Source organism: Cyprinodon tularosa, unplaced genomic scaffold, assembly GCF_016077235.1.
Source record: "Cyprinodon tularosa strain WSP-4 unplaced genomic scaffold, ASM1607723v1 ctg102, whole genome shotgun sequence".
In the NCBI taxonomy this organism is placed as follows: domain Eukaryota; kingdom Metazoa; phylum Chordata; class Actinopteri; order Cyprinodontiformes; family Cyprinodontidae; genus Cyprinodon; species Cyprinodon tularosa.
In genome coordinates, this window is record NW_024037805.1 from 1,697,044 (window position 1) to 1,723,234 (window position 26,191).

At 38.7% G+C, this 26,191-nt stretch overlaps 1 protein-coding gene across 1 annotated transcript; it reads left to right on the forward strand.

The window, feature by feature from the left end:
- Nucleotides 1-45: 45 nt before the first annotated feature.
- LOC119779932 (verrucotoxin subunit beta-like) lies at nucleotides 46-8,774 on the forward strand. The gene is made up of 3 exons (XM_038279790.1): nucleotides 46-117; nucleotides 596-697; nucleotides 5,608-8,774. The coding sequence occupies exons 2-3, from the start codon at nucleotides 604-606 to the stop codon at nucleotides 7,227-7,229; spliced, it is 1,716 nt and encodes a 571-aa protein (XP_038135718.1). The 5' UTR covers nucleotides 46-117; nucleotides 596-603; the 3' UTR covers nucleotides 7,230-8,774.
- The last annotated feature ends 17,417 nt before the right edge of the window (nucleotides 8,775-26,191 follow it).

Consider the following 26,191-nt stretch of genomic DNA (forward strand, 5'->3'; position numbering starts at 1 on the left):
TTTCTTCTTTAGATCTGCCTTCAAGAACTGAATAAACATGAGGAGGTGTGTCTCCCTCACTGAGAATATAAGTATGAGAATGAAACTGCTCTTTTAGACCTCAGAAACATTTCTGCAGTAAGTATACCTAGACTTTTTTACTCTGTATTTTTTCCCTACAGAAGATAAATACAGCTGCAAGTTATTATTCTTCTTCTTGAGAAGAATGACAGATTTGTAGTTTTAAAGATTACATTTAAATTTAAAATTGTAAAAAAACAACACACATATATATATATATTTCTTTTAATGTCATGTACATATTGTTGCCAAAAAATTATGAAAAATATGTTCAGTAATAAAAACTATTTTTCTTTCTTATAGATTTTTACAGTGACAACCTTATTTTGATGTCATTGGTTCTTTCCACCCTCATAATTTCTTTTCTTCTTTTCTCGCTTCCTTAATGGTGTTTTTAATGTTATCTATCTTTATGATTATTATTATTACTATTATTATTAGTAGTAGTGGTGGTAATACTGCTTTGTTTGATATTCCTAAAAGTTTGTAGTTTCCAGATTTTTTCTGACTCTTCTCTGAACCTTTTTTGACCCAGATAACAAGATGGGCTCTGAGAAGATGTTAGAGATGGCCACACTTGGCAGACCGTTTAGCCTTGGGATGCTGTATGACCGCCGCCAAGACATACCTATTCCTGGTAAAGAATAACATTATTTTGTTTCCATGAGGTTTGACATCAAAGTGGAACAAATAAATCTTTAAGAAGCTGAAAAATAAATGTAATAGTTGGTGCCAGCATCTTCGTTATTACTGAAATGTTTAGCAGTTGGGGCTATCATGACTACATTATAAACACAGAATGGGGGCAGGTAAGAAAAATGTACACAAATATTCCTTTTATTTGAGCAGTCATTGACTGCCTATCCTGCATGGAAGTGAGTAGACCTCATACCTGTTATGATTGCAAAACTATTGGATACGTTTCTGATTTATTAAGAAACATGTGAAAGTAAAGTAGCTGAAGTCCAAATTGTCCATAAATTGGATGAGTCAGACTTGCAAAAAATAGAAAATAAAAACAGATATGAGTTGCATATGGGTATATTGCTTAGATTTGTTTTGCATTTGCCTGCTGTGTGAACATAGTCTTGGTCTTATATATTCAGACATGATTTGGGCACTTTGCTGTGCATTTTGTATTGATAAGACCAGATCGACCCAGTGTTCAAACCAGACAACCAGTGTAAAAGCTTAAAACATTGTTAGTGACTAGGGCAGGAACCTCTGGATATGGAGACAGAAGATTAGTGACCAAGTTAGCTTTACAATGTGCATCAATCACAAATATAGTAGTCCTTAACTTTTTCTAATTTCCAGTCTTGGGAAGAACCACTAAGTTAAGTTTGACAGTAGCGCTGATGTTGGTTTCACTGGTTAGGAAGTTCCAGAGAATAACTCTGCTGTCAGGCAGAGGATCAGAACCGCAGAAGCAATAGTAGGCAGGAGGAACAGGAGGACAAACCAAAATCCGTAATCAGGAGCAAAGTCCAGGTTCTGAGCCAGGTGGTTAGAAGTCTAATGAAGCACCAGAGGGAAATCCAGGATAAGGTCGAGAAACAGTTCCAGGTTAGGCAACGGGCAGGCAGACAAACAGATCAGGGTCAGGCAGAACAGTCAGACACTCACATTAGACAGGGATCAGGCAGGCTCAGAAACAGGGACAGGTCAGGTCAGGCAAGCCGACAAAAAGTCAGGAATCAAAATGCTGGAATACATTCACCAATGGCTCAAAATAATCTGGCACGGATGTCTGAGGGCTGGTTATATACTCATAGGTGTAGGTGGATTAGATGAATAGAAATGAGAATGAGGCGGAGCTGAGCATGTGTGCTTTGTGAGGAATCAGACCAGCATCAGTGCTGAGTTCTTGACACATTTGATTTTATTCCTGGTCCAATTTCTGTTTCCTATATACAGAGTGTGAATTTTGTGTTTCTCTAAAATAGGCCATATGTAAGGCTTTAGTGACAAAGTGTGATAATGTCATGTTGGGTAATAATTTCCTAACCCACATGCACAATCATGCACGAGAACAGATAAAGCTAAGAAGATACATCTACCATTCTACAAAAGATATGTCAAGAGGACAGAGTCCAAAATGTTCAGCACAATATTACAGGAGTTTCAGCATTCTGCTTTCTAGATCGCCTTCAGAGGAAAGAGACTGATTAACAAGGTTCAAAAGATTTCCCTATCCTTCATATAGGATTTAAACCAGTCCAGTGCTGTACCAGAAATGCCAATCCAGGTTTCCAGATGTTCAATAAAATCGAGTGATCAGCATCATCAAACCCTGCACTGAGATCCAATAATATCAACACAGTGGTTTGTCCACCATCTGAATCTATACAGATATCATTGAACATCTTAATCAGGACAGTCTCTGAACAGTGGTTGGCACGGAAACTTGATTGGAAGCCATCAAAGCAGTTTGTCATTGTTAAGAAGGCATTTAACTGATGAAACACAACTTTTTTAATACTCTTACTGATGAAGGGGAAGTCTGAGATGGGTCTGTAGTTCCGAAGGACCAATTTGTCACCTGACTCTGCGCAAACAATGAAATATCACAATGATAACAAAACAACTTCCAGGTTTGCTTGTTTACTCTAGAGAGCAGTAGTACCGTATATTGCCAATAGGAGGCGAGGAACCGTGCTAGCGTGGTGTGTAAATGGTCCTAAGGAACCGAGCTCAGCATGGTTAACTGATCCAAGCTCAGCACGGATTGGTTTTCAGAGTGTAGTGTAAACAGGGCTTAAAGGGCTGGTTATACTCCCACAGCATTGGGTCGCAGCTTATCGTATTTTTGATTTATGCTCAATTTTGATCTTGACACATGACAATGGAGGGACATGAGGGTGAAAAAGAACGGGGATCCAGGTGGAAAAAGGGTCCTAGCGTTCTCACGCACCTCGCTCTTTTAGCTGGTCCATCTTCACGAGTCGTTTTCTGCAATGGCGGACATACAAACAAAACAAGCCGGTGCGGTAGCAAACAAGGTAGCAAACAGGAGACGCATAATGTCGTGCGTATGTAGATTTGACCAATCAGAGGCCTCCTGCCTGCGATCATCTACAAGTTGGGAGAGGTGCAGCAGAGTGTCTGCGGAGGGGGCGGGGATGACCTACACAGATGACCTAGTTTCAAAGTATAAATCAGTCTTAAGTCTATGGCCCCGTCCACACGAAGTCAAAACGAACACGAAACGCTGATATTTTCCAAAACGTTTGCCGTAAAGACGGAGACGTAAAATAAATGTGATCGTCCACACGAATACATGAAAACGCTGCAAAATGTATGCCAGGCCTGTAAGTGGCGCTGTGGTGCCAAAGCAAAAATAAGCGACGAAATGTTGGGCATGCGCACTAATATTTATACATGGTTGCCCTGCGGGTCCATTTTCGTGGTTCAGTCAAATTCAGGTGCTGAACTATGTCGTCGATATTGCTCTGTTCTTCCTGGAGATATTCCAGAAGAAGAAGATTCTGTTGTAAGCCCGACAGCAGGGTGAGCAGCATTAGCAGCAACCATTCAACACAGTACGGCGCCATGTGTTTAGAGGCGACGCTATGACGCATGCGTGTAAAAAAAAATGCGGTTAGAGCTTAAAGATGGAAACGCGAAAACGGCGTTTCAGAATCTTCCCACTCTGAAGGCTGAATAAAAAAAAGATCGTTTACAGACCCCCGAAACGCCGGCTTCGTGTGGATGAGAGGCTGGTTTGGTGAAAAATTTGTGCGTTTAGGCCAGGGTTCGGCTTCGTGTGGACGGGGCCTATGAGAAGAACAGGACTAGGCAATAAAAAACAGGCCCTTTGATCTAAGATCAAAGGGGTTGAAGGCAGCCGCACAGCTGATATTTCCGTCCAAAATGGTTTCACAGTCAAATAGGACCACACCAGATAAAGCTACATTTATGAGAAAATTTATAAAGAACATTATGTTGGGAGTCTAACTCACAGGTACTGAAGAATTGGAGGGTAGAGAAGACTGATAAAAAATGTTTCCCAAATGTCCTCCTGCAGCCTAAGCCTATAGCAACATATAGTGCAGGATAACCTGAGCCCATCTACCGGAAATTAAGTTTTAAGCCTAGCTTTAAAAGTAGACAGGGTGTCTGCCTCACGGACTAAAACTGGTAGTTGGTTCTACAGGAGAGGAGCCTGATAACTAAAAGATCTGCCTCCCATTCTATTTTTAGGATTTCTAGGAACCAGTAGTAAACCTGTGGATTGAGAGCAAAGTGCTCTGTTAGGAACATATGGAATGATCAGGTCTCTGATATAAGATGGACCTTTGTTATTTGAGATTTCATATGTAAGAAGGATTTTAAGTTCTAAATTTTAACAGGAGGCCAATGAAGAGAGGCTGAAAGGAGGAGAAATATGATATTTCTTTTTAACTTTAGCTATAGCATGTCGCATCAGCTTAATGATAAATCTTCCTTTTGTGGAGTTCAACAGGGATCAGTGCTAGGACCAAGACTGGGATTAATCTCCACTGTTGAGCTAATGATACTCTTTCTATATCTGTCTATACAGTAGATCCTGATTAAACTAAGTCCTTACATAGACTAGAGATATGTCTTGAAGACCTACAAACCCAGATATCTCTTAACCGTCTGCTTTTGAATGCAGACAAAACATTTATTGTATTTGGTCTTTTACGTTGTGTATTTTTGCTGCTTTCTGTATGTCTTCTTCTGTCAGCTTGAACCCCAGCCTGCCTCGGCAGATGGCCTCTGATACCGAACCTGGTTTTGCTTGAGGTTTCTCCCTGTTAAAAGGAAGTTTTCCTCCACTGTTGTTACAAGCATGCTTGGTGTGAGGGATTGCTGTTACTCCTTACTGTTTTATTATCAGTGAAGAGTAACACGCAAACTCAGTAGCAGAAAATAAGAACACTATTTCTGAGGCTTTCCTTTTATTGGCTGGAAAGGATGCGAAGCGACGATCCAGCTAAAGTTTGAGAGAGAATCCACAAGCAGAGCCACTGGGTTTGCAAAAATATCTCTGACTCAAGCAGAGCCTGGTTTGCACACAAGGAGAAGGAAGTAAACGAGAGGAGAAAATATCTGTGCAAAAAGTATTAGATCTGAGAACAGAAACAAAGATTTTATTAAGAATAAAATTCAGAAGTTTTAAAGGCAAGCATTACAAGTTTTTAGTGCAAGTAGAGGAAATCCTACTCTCAAATTGAAAATGTGTGCTCTCGGTTTCTGGCATAGTCCCTGTCCTTCAAGTAGCATTCAGACCGATAGCATATGTAGTTTATATTTGAGAAAGTTGGTGAGGGATTGGTTTGATCACACCATTATCTTCTTCAAAGCAATGTGCTTGATATCTAAAGTTGATAGATACTGAAATACACCACTATAATTCACTACTCTGACACCCCTATTGACTGGTTTAACAATATGAAAAGGTTATTATGCAACACAATTTAACTACAAATTTGCTTTTATGTGTAATTTGGGGATTCTGAAATTCAAACGAAATTCATTCTTTATTTTAATTCTTTCTCAATTCTTTTTTATTTTCCACAGGATTAACACTGTGGGACTGTGATGGCTTGGAAAAGGACAAAACAGAAAATTCACAACCAAACAGTGAGTTTGAGATAGTTGCTTCAGAATCCATTGAGGACAAAATTTCCGCCCTGAATGTTGAAGCCTCATTAAAGGCAAGTTTTTTGGGTGGACTGGTTAAAGTTGAAGGATCAGCAAAATACCTCAATGATCAGAGAACATCCAAGAATCAAGCCAGAGTAACCCTAAAATACAAAACCACAACAAAATTTCAAGCACTGTCAATGAATCATCTTGGAAGAGGCAACGTTAAACATCCATATGTTTTTGACCAAAAAATAGCAACACATGTGGTCACGGGCATTCTATATGGAGCTCAAGCATTTTTTGTCTTTGAACAAGAAAAATCGGATACAGAAAGTCATCAAGACATCCAGGGCAACTTAAAAGTTATGATTGAGAAGATTCCATGTCTTTCTATTGAAGGTAAAGGTTCTTTAAATCTGGAAGATAAGGACATTGAAAAAATACGAAAGTTCTCTTGCAAATTCCATGGAGATTTCCTACTGGAGAAAACTCCAACGACCTTTCAGGATGCAGTAGAAGTCTACCAAAGCCTGCCCAAGTTGCTTGGTGCCAGTGGAGAAAATGCTGTACCAATCAAGGTCTGGCTGTTGCCTCTTACAATTTTAGATTCTTCTGCTGCTAAACTTGTTCGTGAGATAAGCGTAGGTTTAATTCAAGAAGTACAAGGTGTCCTGGAGGAGTTAAGTGAGCTGGAAATAAGGTGCAATGATGCAATAAGGAACATCACCACACAGCAGTTTCCACAGATAAGTAAAAAACTTAAACATTTTAAAAATATGTGCTCTGAGTTCAGGCTTGGATTTCAACAAACATTAGCAAAGAAACTTCCATCTATCCGAGGAGGAGGGGAGGAGGAATCTGAGCTTATAGAAGTTTTGAAGATGAAGATTTCTTCACCTTTCAATGGAAAAAACCTCAATCAGTGGATGGACTGTAAAGACAGAGAAATTTACATCCTTAAATCTTTTACCAGGAAAATGAAAAACACCAAAATCATCCCATCACAAAGTAGCCTTCATGAGGAGCTTTTTAGTGCAGACCATGCTTTGTGTTTTGTCTTCACATCACTGGAGAGACATGAACCATACCTCTCTGCTATGTTCAATTACCTCAAAGGAAGAACTGAGACAGATGAGTCCCATACTTATGATGTGGAAAAGGAACAGTGGTATCTCTCAAGGAGCTTGACAGATGAGATAAGAACAAAAGTAAAAATCTTTACGGATTTTGCAGAAGCCAACCAAGAGAACACAAACATAAAGTTCCTGGCTGTAGGTTTAACAGATAATAAACATGAAGGCTCAACCATTTACCTTTACAAAGACTGTTTCCCTATCAGTGAGAATTTTGAGCCTCCTTCAAAACCTGAAAGTGTGACAGCAGTTGACATAAACCATGCCAGTGTGACCCTGAACATTTCTCCACCCTTATTTGGAGCAAAGCACATCACCTCCTACTCTGTTGAGTACTGTGTGAGTGGAGAAAATGAATGGGAACAAAAAATAGAATCAATAACTGCAGAAATCACAGTGAGCCACCTGAAGCCAAACTGAGTACCTGTTCAGATGCAGAGCAGTAACCTACGCAGGTGTAGGACCAGCCAATTTAATCTCTAATCCAATTAAGACTCTACCCTGCAGTCCTCCTGAAAAATGTCAAGTTGAACCACAATCATCTGAGATTTTAGTAAGTTGGGAGAAACCTGCAAAGCTGGGGCCAGATGTTCAGATAATGAGCTACATTGTGGAATATGCAAACACAACTAATAGTTCAAATGTAGAAGATCTCCTTTGGAACCAAACAAGGTCAAAAAGTGAAAATGCCATAATTTCAGGACTTGACCATGAAACAGAATATGCAGTCAGGGTCTGATGTGACTGCGGTGGAGCTGGCAGAAGTAAAGAAAGCAAGATTGTTAAAGCTTGTACCACAAAGTCGAAATGTCTTCTGCTTGTTGACTATCTGAAAAATATTAGCAAAAAAAAGTCTCAAATCTCAAGTCTCCCATTAGTTTATCAACTCCCCCTGAGACATGATGACGTAGACATAGATGGATGTACTAGGTATACGTTTGGTAAAGAAAGTCTAAGACCCAATCGCACCATTATGCTTCTAGGAGCAACCGGATCAGGGAAATCTGCCCTCATCGATGGGATGATCAACTACATTGTTGGTGTAGATTGGAAGGACAGTTTCAGATTTAAATTAATTAATGAGTATTCCTCAAGGTGCCAAGCCTACACACAGACCCAAGACGTCACTGTGTATCGAATCTACCACCAGGATGGGTTTAAAATCCCTTACTCTCTCACCGTTTTAGATACGCCAGGCTTTGGAAATACCAGGGGTAAATCAACAGACCAGGAGATCACAAAAAAGATCCAAAGGATCTTTAGCTCAGCTGATGGACTCACAGAGATTAATGCCATTGGCTTTGTTACTGAGGCCTGTCTGACATGTCTAACAGCAACACATAAATATGTGTTTAACTCAGTCCTATCCATTTTTGGTAAAGACATAGCAGAGAACCTTATCATGCTGGTCACTTTTTCAGATGGAAGAAAACCACAAGTTCTTGAACCACTTATGGCATTTGATGTTCCATGTCCCAAAGATGACTTTGGATTTCCGATTCATTTCAAGTTCAACAACTCTGCACTGTTTGCACATAATAAATGCCAAGAGCACAATGCTATGGATGAGGAATCTGCTGAATATGAGGATATAAGCATCAGTGAAATGTTTTGGAAGATGGAGATGAAAAATATGAAGAAGTTATTCGCTGCCTTGGAGACAATGACATCTACAAGTCTGCTGATGAACAAGGAAGTTTTGAAACATTAAACAAGTTAAGAAAACAAAAGACAAGAAAGCCATCCTAATTTTGATTTAAAATCTCGATTGAAATGAATATTACTGAATAATCCACAAAGAGCATGATCAGAGGGGGATGTATATTACTAACCATGAAAATTGTCCTGTCAGTGGATCTCTTAATTATAAAACAATATTTGGATTATTTTTGCATTTGGACTGTGTAATTTAAATGAAATATGCAGGTAGGAATATATCTACCTACCTACCTACCTACCTACCTACCTACCTACCTACCTACCTACCTACCTACCTACCTACCTACCTACCTACCTACCTACCTACCTACCTACCTACCTACCTACCTACCTACCTACCTACCTACCTACCTACCTACCTACCGACCGACCGACCGACCGACCGACCGACCGACCGACCGACCGACCGACCGACCGACCGACCGACCGACCGACCGACCGACAGACCGACAGACCGATAGATAGATAGATAGATAGATATACAACGATATATCTAGATAGATATACTGTATTTTAATGTAATTTTACATGAGCAAGGGATTGCACATTGTATTGGCTGTGTATGTAATACAAAGTGTTTCTTGCATATTTACAACAATGGACATCAAGGTGTCACAGTCTTGGTTTTGTTATGTTTATTTAGAGTATTCAGTCTTACTTTTCTCCTTGTCTTAGTGTCTAATTATTATTTTGTTGTTTTCTTGTTAGTTCCTGTCCTCCAGGTTTTCCATTTGTTGTCCTCTGCTGCCCTCTTGTGTCCTCTATTCCTAGCTCTGTTTTCTGCTCTGTCCCCCCTTGCTGTTTTCTCTTTTCTGCCAGCACCTGTTGCCAATTTCCTCGTCAGCTCTCTCTTTGTCTCTGTTCCCTTTAAAAGCCCTCCTTCTTCAGTTCTTGTTTGCCGGATCCTCGTCTTAAATCTCATCAAACCTCTGGTCAGTTCTCTGCCGTCCTTCCTTGTCTCTTCCTGGTTCTTAGTTTTGGTTTTTCCCTGATGTCTCCTAGATTCTGGTTCTGAAGATATTTTTGTTGGACTTTTTGACTCCTGCCTCTGAGCCTGTTTACCTCCTGCCTCAGAACCTGAAAACCCATTAAAACACTTAAATTCATCTCAACCAACTCATCTCTGCATTTGGGTCCTCTACCAACACCACCAAACCATGACACAAGGGGTTTAATAACAGAGAATAAGATAGTGGAAGAACTAAAAAGCCAGTGTAAAAAAGCTGCTCAAGAAAAGTTTACAACAGAACAACTGATTTTGAGGCAAGCGGAAGAGATCCCTCTCATGCATGACATAATGCTTTTTTAAATGGATCAGTCAGCCAGTTCTTTACTCATCTTTAAGAGATCAACCGAAGAAGCGCTAATGTGTGTGATACGTTGGGGGCCCTTGGTAATCTATTTGGGCATGTAAAACATTAAATGCATAAGTGAGGAGTAGTTTACGGTTGTACGAAATAAAGCTGCTTGTAGGAGTATTTATTGTATTTTATGCACTTTTGGTAGAATCCTCGTGATATATGAATGACACAGCTGGTTGAATTGTTAGTTTCTTCACAATTCCTCTGCATTTTTTATATGTGTTTATGACTAGTTATTTTTGATGGTTAGTAAAGTTCTTAACATTTACTGTATGTTTAAAAATTTTTTATTTCTTAATAAATATGCAATTGACTAAAACTGATTTTACATTTTTTGGGGTGAGTAAGGGGTAAAGACTGTAAAATCACAGCAAATGTATTCTTTTATGGTTGCACTGGAGCACAGTTATCCTTCCAACCAATTAATATGCTCCAGGTCTAAATTCACTGTCGACAAATGTCATCTATGTGAGCAAGAAGAGAAATGAACATCTTTTTTTGTTATTGTAATAAAACCCAAACATTTTTATTCTCATTTCCTAACTGGTTTAATTTGTTAATCCTTAAACATAAGTTTTCTCTCCTTCTCAGCAATGACATTTGATATTAATGAACAAGATAAATAAATAGATTTTATAATTAATAATAAAATAAAAATGGTCAAAATGTTTCAAAAGTCGTCTTACATTAGCTCTCCCTACAATCATGGCATTTAAAAATGAAATAAATATATGCTCACTTTGTCCTTAAAGAAAATGTCTATCACCAGATTATGTTTTTCTGTCCAAATGTCATTCTTAATTACCCCTTACATCTTATATTCTTTTTTGTTTCCAGTGATTGTTCCTTGTCAATATTTATATCTTTATTTGATGATCTAATTCACTATGAAATAGATTTTATTTTATTTTTATTAATTATATTTTAGGTTTTTAATTGCTTAACTATTTTTTGCTGTTGAAAATAAGAGATTTTGCAGATGTATTTTTATACATACATCGTTTAGATTTACGTATATCTTTCTACCCCTTTCATATTATTACATTTGCTTTATTATTTCATGCTCCTGGTGGTTATCACCTTTATTGCACTCCGTATTATCATGAGTGTAGTCTTTGTTCACCCTACAATGAATAAAGAAAAGAAATAAAAAGAAACAGCAGTGAGAAGTTTGGTATTAATTCTTTTCCTGCTTTTTATTTCAGCTATCACGGTTGCTAGGCAACAGAGCATACAGTCAGTGAAAGATAGGGAAGGCTGGAACAGTTTGAATCCACAGCCAAAACTCTTTCGGTCTCCTTATTCTCACAGACCACAAAGGATCCAGACCAGGTGCTTGGAGGATGCAGCCTCTGAAATCGAGCACACACGTTGTATTAACGCATAACCTGAGCAATTCAAATATATGCTCTGCTGGAGGCTTGACTGCCGCGCCTGCACCAGCATGTTCTAGGTAACAAGTACTGGCTGTTAGTTTTAATACAATGAGGTATGTTTAAGTTTTCGGGCAGCAAACATGTGTTTTGGTCTCCAAAAAGGCGGGGTGCCCAATATTTGACTCTGTCTTTTCCTCTGAAGATGTAGATTATATATCTTTATATTTCCACCATGGCATCTGTGTATTTGAGTCTCTGTCTGTTGTAGATCTATGTGTATCTAACTATTCTAAATTAATTCTACACTTCATATTACAATATAACAAGTCAGATATTTATTTAAGTTCTTCATATTATCTTTAGCAACACCCTTATTATGGATTAAACTACTTCTGGCATGAATTAATGTGGACATTAGGATACCTGTTCAGATGTAGTTCTCACAGCAATCCAGCAGATGTCACAACTCTAAACTGTAATAAGTCATTCTAGCATGCTGTCTAGTTTTGGCCAGTTATGTCAAATTGGTTCAGTGGTTCACAGACCTTTACTATTAGCACCAGTTGCTTATCCAGTTATCCAAGCCTGTTTTATTAGTTTATTTTTTAATAAACTAATAATGTTGAAGCATGGTTGAAAATTTAGATATATATAATAAGTAAATACATTTTTTAAAATAATTATATATATATATATATATATATATATATATATATATATATATATATATATATATATATATATATATATATATATATATATATATATATATATATATATATATATATATATTTTACAAAAGTATGGACACTGTTAGAATTTGTATTATAGCAAGAAAAAAGCAGCTAAGTGATGAAAAACGAGCAGCCATCATTACTTTAAGAAATGAAGGTCAGTCAGTACGAAAAATTGGAGAACTTTGAAAGTGTTTCCAAGTGCAGTCGCAAAAACCATCAAGCGCCTCAAAGAAACTGGCTCACATGAAGACCGCCCCAGTAAAGGAAGACCAAGAGTCCTGCCTGCTGCGGAGGATAAGTTAATCTGAGTCACCAGCAGAAATTCCAGGTTAACAGCAGCTCAGATTAGAGACCAGGTCAATGCCACACAGAGTTCTAGCAGCAGACAGATCTCTAGAACAACTTTTAGGAGGAGACTGTGTGAATCAGGCCTTCATGGTAAAATAGCTGCTAGGAAACCACTGCTAAGGACAGGCAACAAGCATAAGAGACTAAAGAACACAAGGAATGAACATTAAACCAGTGGAAATCTGTGCTTTGGTCTGATGAGACAAAATTTGAGATCTTTGGTTCCAACTATCGTTTCTTTGTGTAATGCAGAAAAGGTGAATGGATGGACACATGCCTGGTTCCCATCGTGAAGCATAGAGGAGGAGGTGTGAAGGTGCGGAAGGGGGTTTGCTGGTGACACTGTTGAGGATTTATTAAAAATTGAAGGCATACTGAATCAGCATGTCTACCACAGAATCTTGAAGCTGCATGCTATTCCATCCGGTTTGCCTTTAGTTGGACCATCATTTATATTTCAACTGGACAATGACCCCAAACACACCTCCGGTCTGTGTAAGGGCTATTTGACCAAGGAGAGTGATAGTTTAGTTTAGTTTTATTAGGATTCCATTAGCTGCGAAATAAATGGCCACTAATTTTCCTGGGGTCCTCACATAAAGAAATGACATTAAATTATAAACAAACCTTTAAAAAATCACATTAGGAAATAATAGTAACATGAAAAAGAGTAAAAATATACAACATATATACACAGGTCAGTTCATCATTTCATCTGCAGTAGTTCTGAAGAGAGTATCTTTTTGAAGCTTGTTCTGTTCTGGACTCTTCGCATGGTTATTGGCAGTTGGTTCCAGTGACATATGGCTCTATAATACACTGTGGATTTTAGATAATTTGTTCTGGGTCGAGGGAGTTTAATGTCTCCACCTAGTGCCCGCCTTGTTAAATAATTATGACTTTTTTCAAGAAGGACTAAATGTTCAACAAAAAGTGAAGGCTGTTTTTTTAAAGAAAACATTCCATATAAATAGGAGAAGTCTTAATTTAAGTTTATAAGTAACTGTTAAACATGAAAGCCATCTATGCATTGAAGCCACATTTGTTCTTTGTGAGCACTGAGGGACCACTCTAGCCGCCCTGTTTTGTGCCAGTTGAAGCTTGTGAAGCTCACTCCGTGAAACAGATGACCATATCACCGGGCAATACTCCAGATAACTCAAGACAAGAGACTGTACAACCTGTTTAGCAATAGCAGCGGGTATGAATGAAACACATTTCTTCACCATCATAATGCCTTTACCCATTTTAGTCACAATACCATCTATATGAGCAGCCCAAGACAGGTGTGAGATGACTCCCAATAATTTAGTTTCCTTTACTTGCTTCAGTTTTAGCCCGTTGACTAACAAACATAGTAAGGTTTCATTTTTTAATTTATGATTACTTCTAAAAGTCATGTTTTTTTTTCTATATTTAATTCCAATTTATTTTCTTTAACCAACCTGTTCACTTTTTCTAAATCATAATTAAGTAAGTTTGACACACGGTCAGATGTTTGTGCTGCACAATACAATGTGGAGTCATCTACATACATAACTATAGTTGTATTCTCCAGTGTGCAGGGCAGATCATTTGTAAAAACAGAGTACAAGAGGGGAGAAAGGCAGGTTCCTTGTGGTAATCCGCAAAGAAGTGTTTTACTGGACGAGTATTCATCATTGAAAAATACTCTCTGCGTCCTCTCTGAGAGGTAGCTGCCCATCCATGACAGAGCAGAGGGAGAAAATCCATAGCATTCTAGTTTTTTCAACAATATTGGATGGACAATCAGATCGAAAGCAGCACTGAAATCTAACATTACTGCCCCTACTAACCTGTTCGAGTCTATTTCTTCCAGTCTGTCATGTGAGTTAAAGCAGTGCATGTGGAATAACCCTCTCTAAAATTAGTAATTAGCCCATTGGTGGTGAAATATTTTTGCATCTGTTGGAATGCAATTTTTTCCATAATCTTGCTCATTAGAGGAAGTACACTAATAGGTCGACAGTTTGGTCCTGTAAAAGCAGCTTTTTTATTTTTAGGTTATGGTGTAATTTTGGACTCCTTTCATTTACCTGGAAATATGGAATATGCAAAGCTCTGTTTGAATATATGAGAAATTGGACAGGACAAAGTTTTAGCAGGTAATCTGAACAATCTTGAATCTAAATAATCAATTCCTGATGATTTTCTATCTGGCAAAGATTTTAGAATATTTTCAACAGAAACTGTATCCACTTGATGAAATGTAAAAGAACAATTCTTTTTGTTCATAATTTTGTCTAAGATTACATTATATAACTCAGACCCACTAACAACAGGAGTCATAATAGCCAGTGGCGGCCGGCCCAAAGGGAGCGCTGGGGCACCGCCCTCCCTCATAAGAAGAGAGAAATGTAAAATATATTTTTAGAAATTAACTCATAAATGTCAGTTTTACTCTCTAGAGCAGGGGTGCTCAAGTCCAGTCCTCAAGAGCTACTATCCTGCAACTATTTCATGCAACCATTTTTAACACACCTGAATCAAATGAGTGGCTCGTTACCATTCCTCTGATGAGCTAATTGGGGGGATTGAGGCTTTAGATGCAGGTGTGCTAGAGAAGAGATGCATCTAAAAGTTACAGGATGGTAGCTCTTGAGGACTGGACTTGGGCACCCCTGCTCTAGAGTGTGTACCTATAAGCAAAACAAATTGTATAAACTACATTTCCCTACCTACTGTCATTCATTTGTGGATTTCCACAGACAGACTCCTACCGTCTCTGTCTTGGGGCTGTGATTAGACTGCACCACATTTGCATAGAATCTGCCAATCATGCACTATTGCTAGGTCAATTTAATAATTTAATGGCCAATCAGCGTCTCAGAATTTTATGGTCTTGGGGCTCTGAAAATACTGCCCTTTAACAGGCTTCTGAACCCAAGCGCAGGTGCAGACAATTAGAGGGACGATGGCGAACGTAACGAACGAGATGCAGCTTCCACCAAATTCGGTGAGATCCTTATTTATCTACCCGTTTGCCAGAAGAACATCCCTGTTGTAGGATATGAAAATTTCCTGTCATGGTTATTGTGACTGTGACGAATCCACCTCGTCACTTAAAATAACCTCTCTAACTTTGCGTGCCACACACACATTCCTGTCATACTGTGCTTGTGAGGACCAATACACTCGCGCTGAGCCCAGTAGCTCCATTAACTTAAAACACACAAGCTGTTCCTGGTTACCTGCTGGCGTATTGAGGGTGCACACTTAATATTTCAGTGGGGTTAATGGTGTGTGTGTGTGTGTGTGTATGTGTGTGTGGGTGTGGGGGGTGTTTGTGTGTGTGTGTGTACGTGTTTATGCTACGGGGACTTGTCATCTTCAGTCTGGCAGTGTCTTTGCTGGGTTCAAACCCGAGGTAACGCTCAGTAAGCGGTTAAAACGCCACAGTTGTTGGAATGCGGAAGTGACGTCACCAACACTTGACTCGCTAAATGTTTGTGAGATTATATATTTTTTTTTTATTTTATGTTTAAAAGTTTGGTGTAATTGAATAAGTCAATGAATCTGTGTAAAGGAATTAAGTTGTAAAAATAATTAGTTTTTTTATATCAATTGTTTGTGCAGGACCTCCACAAGGTCATGGAGGTAATATATGGACAAAACTGATTTATGAGAAGAAATCAAAAATAAGAGAGCCTGAGGGGAGGGGCTTAAACTATTTAATGAGGGCTGTGGGAAGAAGAGCGGCCATTTTTGTTTCCTGTTTCTTTGTTACATTGCTGGTAACTGGAGGGAGGCTGAGGCCCAGAGGATCTTGTATATGTTTAGTTTCTTTTGCACCCTGTTTTGAGTTTTTGAGCACAATAAATCACCAACACCGGTAACCCGACTGAGCCTGGATTCTTGGAGGCCAAAGAACCCCGTCACAGTGACCAAAATCATCACTGTTACTGTTATTATATAGTAAATTAAATCATTACTGTTAAATTGTATTTCATTTCCATTGTTTATTGGAATTCTTATTCTGGATTAGTTGGAGACATACACTAGGCTATATCAGCCCCACCAAAAATATTTTTCACCAGCCGCCACTGATAGTAGCTCTTAAATTCTCAACTTTGCTGGTAAAATAATTATTAAAATAATTTGCATTTTTTTGGGTTTTGGTAATAAAAAGTCCATTATGTTCTACATATGACTTAACTGAATGTAGGCTTCTACCCATAATTTCATTTAAAGTGCTCCATAACCTATTACTATCGTTTTTTGCTTCCTTAATCTTGTTTAGAAAGTATTCTTTTTTCTTTCTTTTTTATTTGCTTAACTACATTAATTCTTAAACCTTTGTAGTGTTCTTTATCTACTGATTCACCTGAACTATCTGCTTTTGTCTTAGCACTATCCCTATTATGCATCAATTCCTTCAATTCATCATCCAGCCATGGTGTACTTCTATTCTTAACTGTACTTTTCCTCAACGGGTCATGTTTATCACCAATTTTCATTAATATTTCCATAAATCTGTTTAGAGATGAGTCTGGGTTAACATCAGTGCACACTCCTGACCAGTCAGCAGCTTGAATGTCATTGATATACTGCTCCTGATTGAAATATTTAAATGATCTTCTTTGGATTACTCTTCTGCCATCTTTAGGTAATTTTGTTTTCCTTTTGACCCCTATAATGTTATGGTCACTACAACCAATTGATGCTGAAACTGCCTTTGAGCACTGGTCTGAAACATTTGTGAATATATGGTCTATACAGGTCGAAGATTTACCCAGTGTAGTCGTGCAGACTCTAGTTGGCTGAGTTATCATCTGTTTAAGGCCACATAATGCGGACAAAAAATTTGTTTACCAGGTTGCTACAAAATCTACTTAGTTCAATTGTAGATAGCAAGTTGATGTACTAAATGGGATTTCACAGATATTTGCTAGATTTAATCTTGACAAAATAGGGTGCTGCACCAGATTACCTGGCCTCCGCAATCACTGCACTGGAAAAATGATCTGGAAATAAGTAAAAATATCCTAAATTAAGTATATTTCGCCTTAATTTGAGTAGGTAAATAAGATAGTTTGCCAACGGAATGAGTAATTTTACTCTTAAAATAAGATCAATAGATAACATGCTCTTGAAATAAGACAACGTCATTATGTTTTCTTATTTTAAGTGTAAATTGTCTTGTTCCATTGGCAAAGTGTTTTTTTTAACCTCCTCAATCCAAGAACAAATGCACTTATTTTATGAAAAAATGACGTATGTAGATTTTGAGTTTTTCCAGTGTGGACCTGAACCCAATCAAGATGGTTTGGGTTGAGCTGGACTGCAGAGTGAAGGCAAAGGGGCCAAAAAGTGCTAAACATATCTGGGAACTCCTCCCAAGATGTCTACTCCAAGACTGTTGGAAGACCATTTCAGGTTACTACCTCTTGAAGCTCATCAGGAGAATGCCAAGAATGTGCGAAGCAACAATCAAAGCAATAGGTGGCTACTTTGAAGAACCTAGGATATAAGGCCTATTATCAGTTGTTTTACACTTTTTTGTTGAGTACAGTATATCATTCCACATGTGTTAATTCATAGTTTTGATGTGAAGATTCTGTGAATCTTCAATTTTCATACTCATGAAAACAAAGAAAACTCTTTGAATAAGAAGCTGTGTCCAAACTTTTGGTCTGTACTGTATATATTGTGACAACCTGCTTGCTGCCAGAGCTAGCTGCTGTTTTTTCTTAACCCTCCTGTACGTTGACAGCTCAAGGCAGGCTTTGATTATGCCCCTTCATCTCATGCACTTACCTGATTGGTAAAATGTCAGTTTCCCAGCAGACAACATCACAGAAACAACCGCTGCTACCACTTTTGTGTTTTCCAGTTATTCAAACAGAAACAAAGTACATCCGAGGCTGTTTAATCCCTCATGCTTTCACTCCATTACCTCTGTTCTGGTAAATCAGGCCCCTAACGATTAGAAATGTGTAGTTAGGAATGAAAATCCAATGATAAAAAATATCATACCAAAAAAAGACATCAGCTGTATTTAGTCCCAGGTTATATATAATTATTATATAGCATAATATATCAGCCGGAAATAAATCAGAAGATGGATTCACAGCTTTCTAACTACTTCCAGCAACTGTTTGGAGAACAAAGTGTTTTACACTCTTCACTCATAAGTGTAATGTTGTGCACATGAATCTGCATTGCAGTTACTAGTGTCTTAGACTGCGCATAGACCTTCACCCGCTTGAGGAAAGAAATTAACCCTATTTCTGATATAAACATTATCATCAACCAGGGAGATTGATGAGACATAGAGTGATAGCAGAACACCTTGCTTAAAGCAGCAGCCCCAGTAGTGACGCATGTAAGATGTTTCGTAGAATCCCCCTTTATTGTTCAGCCATTAGCAGACACCGAAAAAACAATGGGTCTCATGCAACGACACATTCTTATTGTAACTTTTTCTTATATTTCCCCCACCTACCTACGAGCGTCACATCAAATTCAAAGACTGTTTACTTTAGATCAATGCCTGATCCTCGTAAACATGATACTGTCCACCTGTGCCTAAGAGAGCATGTATTCATGACAATTGCAACTATGTCAAAACATTTACCTTTACAATTGATATCTTACATTGTCATTTACCAGTGTTAATGAGAAGGGTTGAAAACTAGAATATTGACTCTACTTCTGAAATATGTCATTTCTTGTGTACTTCCTGTTTAGCTGAGTAGGGTTTTGTATTCTTCTTTTTCACACAGTATTGTATCACTACAAATTTGCTAGCACAAAGGTGAAAAAAATGGAAGAAATTTGTCATTTCCCTGTTGTGTTCCTTTTATTTTGAAGTTCGATATCTTTTTTCTCTGTACCTTTCTTCTGATGACCTATCATCTTCCTGCGCTGTCATGTTATTTCTAAGGGATCTGACCTACATGCAGGAAACCACTCAGAGAACCAGAGAAAAGGTTTAACAGGTTTATTGAAAGCACGATGAGTTGGATCCAGTGTTACTCAGAACGCTGGTGAACCGGAACTGGAAGTGAGAAGGGAAGTTCAGGGTTTAGTTCAGGTTCAGTGGGAAACTTGAGCGACGACTTGCAAAAACAAGATTGAAACGGGACTCACGTTTCCAGAAAAAAGGTGTCCTTCCCAGAATCCAGTCGGTGTGGGTTATTCCAGAATTTGGTTGACTCGTTGGAGGGCGGACAGGGTTTACTCAGGTTTGGTTGGTTGCTTGAGGAGCAATGGAGCTGACTGCCACCTACATTTCCTGAAGTACTTGAATGGTTTGTGTGGATATTTATCCCCTGTTCAGTGTGAAGCTCAAACAATTCTTTCAGGGGGAGAAGGTCCAAACATCCAGTTTGCATCCCCTGCTCAGTGTGAAGCTCAAACGATCCTTCCAGGGGGAGAAGGCCCAAACATCCAGTTTGCAGAATGACTTCCTGCCAAGAGGCTAAGACAAAAACAACAAGGTTTGGGCTCAGGGAGGCAAAGACTCAGTTAGACTCTGCTAAACTCAGCTTGGCTAGAGTACCCAAAACTGGCAAACACTCTGTTGTCGAGGTAGTGGCAGTCAGCAGCTTAAGAGTCCTTAGATAATGAGCCAACCATCCACAGGTGTGTGGAAGGGCCAATGAGAACCGGGGGGAGAAAACACACACAACCCACACAAACTGGATTCCTAACAGTACCCCCCCCCCCCCCCCATCCCCCCCCTCCCCCGCCTCAAGTCTCCATTCTTCCAGGGCAAATTTTATGGCTAATAGCTCACAGTCACCGACGTCATAATTTCTTTCTGCAGGGGAGAGTCTGCGAGAGAAGAAGGCACAGTGGTGTAATATGTCATCAGCATCAGAAACTTGGGAGAGAACGGCTCCAACTCCCTAATTGCAGGTGTCAACCTCCACCACAAACTGTTTGGAGAGGTCCTTAGTTTAAGTAAGGGCAGTTAGGGGTAGAACAGTTTGGCTGTAGTTTCGAATGAATCTGCGGTAAAAATTAGCAAAGCCCAGAAAACGTTGGAGCTGCTTCCGGGTCTCAGGTGTGGGCCAGTCCAGAACAGCCTTAATTTTTTCCTTAGTGGGTCTTACCTGTCCGCCCTCAGGAATAAATCCAAGGAAGGAAACTGAAGGTTTGTGGAGCTCACATTTCTCAGCCTTGACAAAAAGCTTGTTTTCAAGCAGAAGCTGTAGAACTTGGCGGACGCGGATCCTGTGCTCAGAGAGGTCTGTGGAAAAAATTTGGATATCATCAATGTACACAAAAACGAAGATATTCAGAAAATCTCTCAGGACGTCGTTGACCAGGGCCTGGAAACAAGCAGGAGCGTTAGTTAGACCAAAAAGCATCACCAGATACTCGAAGTGTCCAATGGGAGTTTTGAAGGCAGTTTTCCATTTCTCTCCCTCCCTAACGCGGAGCAGGTGATATGCATTTCTGAGGTCCAGTTAAGTGAAGACTGTGGCACCTTGAACAGGTTCAAAAGCAGATGACAACAGAGGCAACGGATATTTGTTTTTGACAGTTATCAGAATCAAACCTCTGTAGTCTATACAGGGTCGAAGTGAGCCATCCTTCCTTCCCACAAAGAAGAATCCTGCTCCAAAAGGTGATGATGAGGGGTGGATTATGCCTGAAGCCAGGGATTCTTTTATATACTTCTCCATTGCTTCCCTTTCTGGCTTGGAGATATTGAAAAGACGAATGCTGGGCAAAGGAGCTCCAGCATGCAGGTAAATGGCACAGTCGTATGGTCTGTGGGGAGGCAGAGAACAGGCTTTAGATTTGCTAAATACCTGGGAGAGGTCATGGTTAGCTGGAACGGAAGAGAGATCAATGGCATCTGCCTCACTTAACTCAGGCGGTTGAAAACCTGAGGGAATAGCAGATCGTAGATAGAGAGAGTGACAATTAACAGACCGGGAATCAACATGTCTCTTTGTCCAATTAATAGTGGGATTATGAGACTGGAGCGAATCAAAACCTAAAATTAAGGCTGAGTTAGCTGTGGGAAAAACGTAGAACGAGGTGTATTCCATGTGATCACCAGAAACAGTAAGTTGAATGGGGATAGTCTGATGGGTTATCTGAGGCAAATTTCTGCCACCCAGGGGTTCTGTAGAGGAATAAGTTCAATACCCATCAGTTGAGCAAAAACAGTGTCAATAACGTTCTAAAGGCAACATGCGCCTTGTTTGCTTTTGCATTTACCCTAAATCTAAATCATTGTTTCCCCATTATCTTTTGTGAATTTGTTCAAACAAACTCACAAACATGCACAATTTTAAACAGTGCATTTAAAAAAGCACTATTTCAATGTTGCCGATTTATTTTGAATTAATATTAGTTCAGTTTGTTCTATTTCTGAAACACTGCCTACCTGTACATCAGCAAGACACTTCCGATTCACTTTCGAGTCCTTATAGCTGTTACTATAAGCACTGTGACAGAAATGCGGGACTATTTTCCTGTTGAGTTTGTGTATGTCGTCTTAATAAAATTAAATAAAATATTGAATTTTATGTTTTACTAAGGTATTGTATTGTATTGTTTGTGTAGTTAAATATTAATATAGTTATAAAGGGTTCACTACCGAAACGTTGTTATTCATTGCCGACATATGTTTTTTCATTACCGCTATGTTAACTTTATCAGGAGTTATTTAGATTAGTTACATGAAATACTTTTATATTTTATATCCTTGATAAAATGTGCCAAACCTTTTGTACAATGGTTATATTGTTTTTTCAATGTAATGATTTGATACAAAATCACAATCAAAATTGACTTTGAAATTTGCATCACTGTGACGGTGATGAAATGATTTTTTGCAGAAAAATAAAACAGTTGGTTAAAAATAGCTATTTTTGTGTATATCTTTCTCTCTGTGCACACTGAAGTCGCAGTGACATTCAAACAGCCATTGATGAAATGACAAAACTGAACAATGAATGATGAAATCAAGGTTCTGCTGACTGAGAGCTGAGCAGCAGAATTAAAGGACCAGTTAAAGCCAAGACCTGGCAGATAAATCACAAGCACTCTAAATGCTGTGTCACCTGCTGGCTGCATTACAGAAGTAAAAATAAAAATCATTTGACCTGAAATGGTGTCAAAAACATGTCAACATTTGAAGTAGATGGTTATCATGAGTTCACCAACATGACTCAGCATTTTGAAAAAATCTTAGTTTAATACTTTCCATCTCTCTGATATAACGTATATATAGAATGTTTCTGGCGAAACTCTAATTTGAGGAATTCAGACAGACCCAAGTACTCCACATTTTGTGTAATGACAAAGAATAACCAAGTCAAGGTGTCATCTGAATGCATGTCTTACCCTTACGATTGGAAGAGGGCTAAGCAGGAACACAGTGCTGAAGCTCCTTTCTAAACTTTCTATCCACAGTTTTTTTTAGTTTATTTCAATACTAGCTGGATCTCACATAGAGCTTGCTGATTGTTCTTCTTTTGATGAAATAAGAACAAATAACCAGTGTCTCTTGGAACTGACATGCCAGCTACAGGCGTACAGCAGCAGCCATTCAAAATGGCCCTTCCCAGTGATACACCAGCCGAATAGCAGCAGACTTCCCTGCAACTCCCAGCAAAATCCCCTCAAACTTCCAGCCACTGGAGTGAACCCCTCCTTCTCCTGGGCATCCTCAAGGCACACTGCTCAGCATGTTTTGGATGTTTCTGAGCTTCAGCATACCTGATTCAGATGATTGCGGTTCAGCGAAGCCTGATAATCTGCTATCAATTGTTAACAGGTGTGTGAAAGCAGGGAAACATCTAAAACATGCAGGGCAGTGTGCCTTAAGGAACAGGGTTGAAAAACACTGACTTAACCCCATAACAGTATATATATCATGAGTAATATTTGAAGCAATCATAGTTTTGTGAATAAGCAAGTTTCAATGAAGTCTGTGTTCACTTGGAGTAATACTCCCTAAAACACATCTTGCTCAGGTACCTTCTTTTTCATTTCTGACAAAGTTGTTTACACAGTGTATTGACCTCGATAGAGATTGGAATCTGATGCAGATCACCACATCTGGAACAGAGCTGCACAGTTTGTCTGTATCAGGTACATGCTAATCAAAGTTCCACAACATTAAATCAATACTGTCTTGCTGGCCCTTTATGCTCTCTACTTCTCATATTAAAAGGAACACATGCATCCCCTACTGCAATTACATGTGCACATTCAAGACCATTCGCACCTGTTTCAGTAATGAAACCGGCATCACCCCCAACAACAGCAGGACATACAGAACCTGTTTTTTTAATTTTTTTTTTTACTTATTTTTTATTGAACATTTCTGAACATATACAGTGGAGAGGCAATCATACATTCAACTTCATAAACAATGTTAAACAGCTGTGACCATATTTATCTGGGTACAAGAGTGGTATTCTCCTTGCGCCTGTAGTCGCTCCATTTTTCCCATTTAACAACGAACTTGTCCTCCTGCAATCTCAGTCTATGTGTGATTTTCTCCATTAGAAAAATCTCTTCCACGATGCTCAGCCACTGCTCCGCCGCAGGGGGGTCCTGTCTATACCATAGTTTTGTGATGGTTTTCCTAGATGCTGAAAGTAAAATTTTTACCAAGTATTCATCATCCTTGTGAATTACCTCGTGTGTCAGGCATCCTAGATAAAGTATTTTACAAGATCTGGGTATTCCATAACCCAGTATTTTTTTCAGAATAAGGCAAACATTGCGCCAGTATATAGTTAGCTTTTGACAAGTCCAGAAAATGTGCGTGTGGCCTACATCAGTCTGACCACAGAGTCTCCAGCATGGCTGTGGACTGGATAGCATCCTGGACCTGACCTTTGGTGTTATAAAAAATCTAATCATGTTTTTCCAATTAAATTCCCTCCACCCACGAGAGCAGGTGGCCGTGCACTGCATTTTACTAATTTTAAACCATTCCTCTGCGCTTATATGTTCCTTTAATTCGTCCTCCCATTTTTTTTAATGTAGATAGTAGATGTCTTCCTGCCTGCCATCAGACCCTGGTACAGTGCTGAAATAATTCGTAATTTATTCTCCTCATAGGCTTTATGAAATATCTCTATTATTTTACTTACGTTGGTTTTTATCTCTTTCTCATAATAATCTTTTATTTGCAGGTATCTATACTGGTCTTGATCCTCTAGTTCATATTTTCCCTTTAAGTTATTGAAGTTCAGCAGTTTGCCCTTTTCAGTCAATTTACATATTGCTGTGGCGCCTTTATTTGCCCATTTTTTGAAACCTGTGTCGTAAATACCTGGTTTAAACCTCGGATCCCAAGCAAACATGCTCAAACTCCTAGTTTCTCTCTCTAACTTGTATTTATCAATTACTGTGTTCCATATTTCAATTGTAGTTTTAGTTATTGAATCTATCTTATTGCTTAGTTTGCCTAAGAGTGTTTTATGTGCTATTAAATTTTTTACTTCTATGGCTTTTCTACCCAATTCCAAATTTTTCCATTTTGAAACATAGTCATCATTGCACCAACATACCAGAGGTCTAATTTGTGCGGCCCAAAAATATGGCAAGCCCAGACCTCCCTTATCTATTGGGAGCTGAAGTGTTTTATATCTAACCCTAGGTTTCTTCCCGTTCCATATAAACCTTGAAATCCATCTGTCCCATTCTACAAATTGTTTTTGCGGGACAGTCAGTGGCAGGGACTGAAATAGGTACAACAGTCGTGGTAAAATATTTATTTTAATTATCTCCACTCTAGAGCTGAGATCCAAGCCAATGTCCATCCATCGCCCTAGGTCCTTCTTAATATTGTGGTTTATTTCTAGATAATTTGCATCATAGAGTTTGTCAATTGTTTTGGTTATGTTTACCCCCAAATATTTTATAGATTTTTCGTTCCACTTAAGTTTGTACGTATCTCTTATTTTCTGCTGCGGGGAGTAATTTATTGTTAGGATCTGTGTTTTTTCCACCTTAATTTTGTATCCCGAGAGTTTCCCATAATCGTCGAGCAACCTTATTGTTTTTAAAAACATTTCATTTGGGTTTTTTAAATAAATCAAAATGTCATCTGCAAACAACCCTATTTTATGTTCTTCCCCTCCTATTTCCACTCATTTTATTTTCACTTCCTGCCTAATCATCTGAGCTAATGGCTCTATGAACAGTGCAAAAAGACTAGGTGAGAGGCAGCATCCCTGTCTTGTTCCTCTCTCCAGTGTAAATCTTCCTGACAGGTTGCCATTTATTTTAATCCGTTCAGTTGGCTCTTGATAAATTGATTTAATACAGTTTACAAATGTCTCATTAAATCCAAATTTTTCTAAGACCTTATACAAAAAGTTCCAATTGACACTGTTGAAGGCTTTTTCCGCATCTTTACTAATTAGAACTGCCCCCTCCCCACTTCCCTGTTGATGGTCTATGATATGAAGAGTTCTCCTTATATTGTCTTGTGTTTGTCTTTCTTTTATAAAACCAGTTTGATCCTCATTGGTTAAATCCTGCATTAAATTTTCCATTCTTTTAGCTATGATGGAGGAAAACAGTTTATAGTCTACATTTAGTACCGATATCGGTCTGTAGTTTTGGCAGTATTCTTGGTCTTTACCTTGCTTTGGGATTACGGAAATAATGGCTTCCTTCCAAGAAGGAGGCATCTTGCCGGTCCTGAGACTATAGTTAAACGAATCATATAGTAGTGGTGTTAATTCTTCTTTGAAGGTTTTATAAAAAGAGGCCCCTAAACCATCTGACCCTGGTGACTTTCCTGTTTTAGTTCTGCCAATTGCCTTTGTGATCTCTTCTTCTGTAATTTGAGAGGTCAGTGTCGCATTTTGTTTTGTGCCTATCACTGG